A 7217-nucleotide genomic window follows, 5' to 3' on the forward strand; every position below is an offset into this window, starting at 1 on the left:
AATAGGCTGGTGCTGAGGAAATGTTTCCATCCAGACACATCTAACCCCAATGGCCCTGCCGCTTCAGATCCTTTCTCTCGTGATGTTCTCAAAGATCACTTCGTGGATTGGGAGATAGCCACCATTGAATTTAATGTCCAGATTTGCTGGTCTTGCCTTTGGATGCTTTTCTTTCAGAATATTCAGCGTTGCCTCGTTTAGGGGTAGAACTTCTTGGTCTTCGTCCTCCTCTGCAAGCTACCTCATGGCACTCGCAACCTTTTCCTGCCTTATCTTGTCTGTAAAATTCCTGGCTCTGTCTTCTGGTCGCTTCTTTCAGTCGGTGCTATTGTGGAGGCTATCTTGAATGACCTCTGCTTCCATCATTAGGTGTCCCACTTCTCCTTTCCTCCACTGTTCCATCCTTCTTTGCAATGTCTAGACATTCTCCGTGTGCTTTGATTTCTGTGAGTCCTCTGACATGTAAGGTGTGGAAGGACACCCAAAATTTTGAATACTCTCTTATTAGGCAGATCATCTCATCTATTAGGTATTTGGTTGCATTACATTTAGGCGGTATAAAGAGGTTTCCTAGGGAGAAGGCAAGTATTCTGCTGCAGGCATCGTCCAGCCATCCCTAAAACATGGGCTGTTGCCATATCTGCCAGAACCTGCCCTCCCCCCTTTCGCCCTGCTGCCCTTGATGACGTGGGATTTCGTCCTCTGACCTTGATATCTTGGAATCACATCCCTCTTCTGAGTTATCCTCACTTACTAGACCATCACCCATGTTCATCTCCATCACATCTCTCCCAACCTCCACAATATGCACACCCTCTCCCAGTTGACCGCTCCTCTTTTCCGGAAGTTGTTGCTCCCTCCGATTTCTGAATTACCCTCTTCTGCATTTCATGCACTTTTCCACTTTTGACGCATACGTATTGTCTGCAAATTTGCTACACAGACGCGTAAAAGCATCATGGTTTGATGACCATCTCGGGTAGGATTAATGATCCTTAGGTCCCTTAGAATGACGATGCTAACACTACCAGTCCCCACATGTGTCAGGCCTAGAGCACAACCTCTATGATACTATAATTCCTTACAATTGACATTTTCCGTTCGTTCCCTGGTTTACCAGTACTGATTTCTCAAATGATAGTTCACAAATTTTCTCATTCTTGTCTGAGAGAACACATGGGGGCGGAGGAAAAAAAAAAGAGATAAAAATCTTGGATAAGAGGGGGTGAGAGAGAGAGGGTTCCCCAGGATTAAAATTACACATATATTATGAGAGGGGTAGCTAGAGAAAGAGAGCCACCCGCTTCTCGCACCTCGTCCTTTGCGACTTCCATGATGGCTCTCCTATTATTCTTTTCAATACCTCAATTATACCAATTGGACGACAGGCAGGCTTCTTATCCAGCGGGATAAGTCCACACGCTGTATATGCCTCAAGGTGTTGACAGTCCTCAGTCGCCATTTTCCTCGCCAAACCAGCGATGGCCTCCTGCAGCATCACCCCCCCCCACACACACACACACACATACACACCTCTGCCGTCCCAAATAGGCTGGTGCTGAGGAGCCATTCAGAAGCATCTAAGCCCGATGGTGCCGCCGCTCCCAGGGTGTGTAGAGCAAGGTTCCAGATCCTTTTTCTCGTGATGCTCTCAAAGACCACCTCGTGGGGTGGGAGGTAGTCACCATTGAATTTAGTGTCTAGGTTTGCTGGTTTTGGTGTTGGATGTTTTTTCTTTCAGGATCTTTAGCGTTTTATTTTTTAGGGGTACAACTCCTGGGTCTTCATTTTCCCCTACGAGCGACCTCATGACAACCGCAAACTTTTCCTGCCTCATCTTGTCTGCAAAATTCCTGGCTCTGTCTTCTGAGCTTTTCTTTCTGTTGGGGCCATTGTGAAGTCTATTTTGAATGGCCTCTGCTTCCGTCACCGGTTGCTCCATTTCTCCATTCTTCTACTGTCCCATCCTCCGTTGTAATGCCTTGACATTTTCCGAGTGCTTTGATTTTCTGTGAGTCCTCTGACATGTAAGGTGTGGAAGGATAACCAGTGTTTTGAATACCTGCGGGGCGTAAGGAGATGAGCTTATATATGCTCATAGTAGACAAGTCATTTCCTTTATTAAGACTTTGGTTCAATTGCATTTAGGCGGGGTGAAGAGGTTTTCTGGTAAGAAGGCAAATATTCTATTGTAGACGTAGCCCAGCGACTCCTCAACCATAGGATGCTGCCACGTCTGCCAGAACCTTCCCTCCCTCCACCCACCCTGCTGTTTTTGATGACGTGGGCTTTCATCCTCCGACCTCAATTTTGTGAAATCACTTCCCTTTTCCGAGTGTCTCTTACCCACTGTATCACCACCCACGTTCATCTCCATCACATCCCTCCCATTCTCCACAGCCTCCACATCTGCCAGTTGACCAATCCTCGCCTCCGGAAGTTGTTGCTCTCCCCGATTTTTGCATTTTCCTTCTCTTCTGCAGTTCTTGTAATCTCTTTCACTTTTGACGCACGCGTATTGTCTGCAATTTTGCTGCGCAGACGCACTATCGCAGCATGTTTTGCTGACCATCATGGGTGGGACTCCCAGTCCTTGGGTGTCTTAAATGGACAGTGCTAGCACCACCCAGTCCCCATCTGTACCATCCCCAGAGCACAACCTCTGTAATATTCTAATGGCTTCCAATTGACATTTTCTGTTCGTCCCTTGACTTACCAGTAATCAATTCTCACATGATAGTTCACAACATTCCCTTATGTTTGTCTAAGCGAACTCGTGTTTATCTGAGAGAAAACGTGGGATATATATATATATATATATATATATAATATATATATATATATATATATATATATATATATTAGTAGTAAGAGGGGTGAGGTAGTTAGAGGTCCCCAGGAATAAAATTACGCGGATATAATGCGAGGGGTGGCTAAGGAAAGAGAGCCAGGACGTGGGGAGTTTCAAGGGTAGGTACGTATGATGGATACAGGTTTAGAGAGACCAAGAGGAGAGAAGCGCTAAGGGAAGTAATGCGACAAGAGGAGGAGGACAGGAGGGAGGGAAAAGAGATGATATCTGGAGGAGAGTAGGAGGAGGGGAGTAGGAGGAGGGCAGTAGGAGGAGAGGTGTAGGAGGAGGGGAGGAGAAAGTAAGAGACAGTGTGTGTGTGTGTGTGTGTGTGTGTGTGTGTGTGTGTGTGTGTGTGTGTGTGTGTGTGTGTGTGTGTGTGTGTGTGTGTGTGTGTGTGTGTGTGTGTGTGTGTGTGTGTGAGAGAGAGAGAGAGAGAGAGAGAGAGAGAGAGAGATAAATGGATATATAGATAGATAGATGATAGATAGATAGATACATATAGAGAGAGAGAGAGAGAGAGAGAGAGAGAGAGATAAATGGATATATAGATAGATAGATGATAGATAGATAGATAGATACATAGAGAGAGATAGAGAGAGAGAGAGAGAGAGAGAGAGAGAGAGAGAGAGAGAGAGAGAGAGAGAGAGAGAGAGAGAGAGAGAGAGAGAGAGAGAGAGAGAGAGAGAGAGAGAGAGAGAGAGAGAGAGAGAGAGAGAGAGAGAGAGAGAGATAGAGAGAGAGAGAGAGAGAGAGAGAGAGAGAGAGAGAGAGAGAGAGAGAGAGAGAGAGAGAGAGAGAGAGAGAGAGAGAGAGAGAGAGAGAGAGAGAGAAACAGAGTGAGTGAGGGAGAGGGTTTAGAGAGAGAAATAGAAAGAAGGAGAGAAGTAGATGAAGAGAAAGCAAGGGAAGGAGAAAGAGAGGGGAAGAGGGAGACAGGTGGACGAAGTGAGAGAGAGAGAGAGAGAGAGAGAGAGAGAGAGAGAGAGAGAGAGAGAGAGAGAGAGAGAGAGAGAGAGAGAGAGAGAGAGAGAGAGAGAGAGAGAGAGAGAGAGAGAGAGAGAGAGAGAGAGAGAGAGAGAGAGAGAGAGAGAGAGAGAGAGAGAGTGGTGAAGGGAAGGCACGAGGTAAAGGGCGGGTGAAGGGTGGGTGACGGTTAGGGACGGATCTATGGGTCTGTGGGGAAAAGGGGAGGGGAGAGGTAGGGAGAAAGTTAACAAATACAGTGGGTCATAAAATCCATATTGTGCCTTGGGTTTGTGCATAGCCACGTTGCTTCACCTCGCTTGTTTATGGATTAGGCGGCAGGTTTGATTGATAGACACTGCTTGCTTACGAATAAAAGTAAGCAAACAGACAAATGAACACTGACAAAGCAAGTTATATGTGGTTATCTACATATTTGTACTTATATATATATGTATACAATCATCCATCAAGTATACCATAACCTCAAGCTTGTGTAAATACCCTTTTTCTAAGATCTGCGTGAACTTTGAACAGTCTAGTTCCCAATATCATATTTATCTCCATCACACCATGCTCAGGAGGTGCCGTCAAATTGTGGCTCAAAACTTATAACTCTTGAATATTACCATTATTATTACTAAATAAAGTGGGGCTGAGGAATTGTGAAAAATTTCCAGCTGAACAAGTATAATTATTCATCTATTTATTTATGTGTTTACTTACACACGCAATGAGGAGTTGAGAAAGCTTCAGTCCCCCCCCACCTTTCCCCATTTGGAGGAAGAGAAAGAAGGCATTGCGTGTGTTAATAACATCGCCAGATGCATTTTGTATCAGAAGTGGATAAATGTATTACAGGGTCGTTGACAAGTGCGCTGTTCTGGATCATGTTAAGTTACTCGATGTCGTGACCAAAAGAGATATTAATTTGATTTTTTTTTTATTCATTTTCAAGTATTTATTTACTTATTTATAGATGATTTTATTCACTTGTCTCCTTACTATTTGCTTTTTTTACTACTCTATATATTTTTTTATTTTTTAAACATACAAGCCCCTGGCGGTTGATTGCTGGTCTCAATTGATATTCATCATTTACCTTCTCCCAACCGGTATAAACAATGAGTGAATTCCAGTTGGTGACTCGCGAGCACACGACGTGAAGTTGCCCATGCGCAAAACATTGAACAGAATCCAAGAGAAGTCCACAGCGTTCAAACGTTTGTCCCTGGGACTTGTTGATTGGCATGGCGTAGCTGAGTTTGACGGGGAATTGTTTACGCTTGAAAGGAACTGACGTATCTTGTGCTTCCAATGTTATCTTTGGAATCAAAACTTGTTCTCCTCCATAACTACCACCTAAAATTTTGCCAACGATAACGTTCTTTTTCAAGTTTGTGACAATTATTCTGGAACCGTTACATAACTTGGGTGGACAAATATTTCGAATGATCATCAAAACACTTCCTATCTTCACTTTCAATTGATGAAGAGGAAGAGATGGACTTGTCAATGCGTTGAAAACTGATGTCTGAATATCTGTATCATTTTCGGTAGCGGTATCAACACTATTATACACAACCTCTTCTTCTGATTTCTCATATATCATTGAATTTATACTATCGACGTCATCATTGGTGGGAGAAATAATAGCTCGTTTCTCAAAGTATGAGGCGTTCAAATTATTATTTTCTATATCGTCATAAACTTTGTTAACCAATTCTTCGCGGGTTTTGACACTTATTCCAAAATTTTCGAGAAAGTATACAGGTCCAGATTCTCCTGTTCCTAGTTTTAATCATTTCTTTTTGCAAAAGATTTATTTCTGACATAATTGGTTTTCAATCTAACGTTTTCTGTCAATTCTAATTTTGTTAGACCTTCCCATAGATAACTTGACTTGATACAGTGTTCGAGTTCCTCGTTTTTTCCTCCACCTGGTATGACGAAGAATTTGACGGAAATCTCCCCCACAAACAAAAACTATACCTCCCATGAATTTGTCATTCTCTAGGACGTCTCTGAGAGTAATATTGAGAGCAGTTAGCGTGTTTTTGTTTGCCATGACTACTTCATCCCAAACTATTAGAGACGTTATTTTTAATAACTTTGCGAGCTCAGAGTTTTTCTTGATGCCACAGGAACGGATTTCATTACACTCCATCAGAGGAATTTTAAACATGTTATGAGCTGTTCGTCCTCCGTGTAAAACTGTAGCAGCGATGCCCGAAGAGGCGACAGCCAAAGCTATTTTTCCCTGAGAGCGAACAGAATCCAATAACATATTCAAGACGAAAGACTTTCCGGTGCCTCCTGAAGCATTCAAGAAAATTCCATTATTGTCGAACATACTTCCAGTCTGAGTTCGAGACATTACAACATCATAACAATGTCTCTGTATGTCGTTTAAAAGTTTAACTTTTTCTGTAACATCTTGCTGTAACTTTTCTTTGTTGTAGGATCTCTCTCTGCGAATAACATTTGATGTCTTCTCTCCGTCTCTGGAAGGCGGTAACCCATACTCAGTAATCCTTCCGCCTCCACAATTCCATACATGTTCTTGTATGTCATCTAATGCGTCCAAATAAATCTCATCGTTGTATTCGGTCAAATTGTTGTGATGCAGAAAATCACTGGCGAACAAATCTTTAGTCTCTTCCCAGATTCCTGATTGATCTTCAAGATCCGAAAAAACTAACATGCTCGCATAAGTTTCTCTTAGTTGTTTTCGATCATTTGTATGGTTAATTATCTCCATTATTGTACTTCTCCAAGTTTCTTCGTCGCTTAGGAGTCCCATCGCTTTGACTGCTTCTCTGTACGAAGAATATGTTTGACCGTCAATAGTTCGAAGATCTTGAAATGATGTCGGACCTTGTTTGTGCGTTAACAGAAGCCTCAAGTAGAATAATTCAACCGTCTTAGTCGTCACTGCTCGAATACGCCCAAGTGAAAATGTGCGTCCTTTCCGCTCTACCCACTTTGAAATCTTATCATTGTAAATGAAATGGTTTGGTACCTCGTGATAGTAAAGCTTAGCTGCAAAATCGTTTTCTGAACATAGTTTGAAAAATGCTGTTAATTGAGTATCTTTACGGGTCTTATTTTTAATTTCTTGCTCTGAAAATTGTTCTGGGTAAAACACTTCGTTTTCTCCTTCCAAGTGCAGATCAAGAGTGGTTACAGCTGGATAACTTTTATGAATATCAAACTTAAATATTTTCCAAGTCGCTTCATTAGTATTTACATATCTCGCTTCTTGGTAGTTTTTAACTTCAGTTATAACACCTTTCTCGGTTGTTTTTGTAAAAAGTATACGATCACACCCCTTATTTACATAACTTGATAGAGTTTGAACACTACATTTATGTGAGCGTTGTATTTCAAGCACAAATAC

The 7217-nt window shown here is 42.4% G+C and overlaps 1 protein-coding gene across 1 annotated transcript; it reads right to left on the bottom strand.

Annotated features, from left to right (window-relative positions):
- Positions 1-2134: 2134 nt before the first annotated feature.
- On the bottom strand, positions 2135-6521 carry LOC143030012 (ATP-dependent DNA helicase Pif1-like). The gene is made up of 3 exons (XM_076193219.1): positions 5810-6521; positions 4920-5608; positions 2135-2533 (listed from the first exon to the last, which is right to left on the bottom strand). The coding sequence occupies exons 1-3, from the start codon at positions 6519-6521 to the stop codon at positions 2135-2137; spliced, it is 1800 nt and encodes a 599-aa protein (XP_076049334.1).
- Between the last annotated feature and the right edge of the window lie 696 nt (positions 6522-7217).

The sequence above is a fragment of the Oratosquilla oratoria genome, chromosome 11 (assembly GCF_046742065.1).
Source record: "Oratosquilla oratoria isolate Oo_2021 chromosome 11, ASM4674206v1, whole genome shotgun sequence".
In the NCBI taxonomy this organism is placed as follows: Eukaryota; Metazoa; Arthropoda; class Malacostraca; order Stomatopoda; family Squillidae; genus Oratosquilla; species Oratosquilla oratoria.

Bases quoted from the DNA above. Each gene is read 5' to 3' on its own strand.
- LOC143030012 (XM_076193219.1), bottom strand. From the start codon at position 6,521: ATGTTAGTTTTTTCGGATCTTGAAGATCAATCAGGAATCTGGGAAGAG. The intron at 5,609-5,809 runs GTATAGTTTTTG...GATTAAAACTAG, and splicing joins GAATGACAAATTCATGGGAG to GAACAGGAGAATCTGGACCT. The intron at 2,534-4,919 runs GTAAATGATGAA...GCGTCTGCGCAG, and splicing joins TTTATACCGGTTGGGAGAAG to CAAAATTGCAGACAATACGC.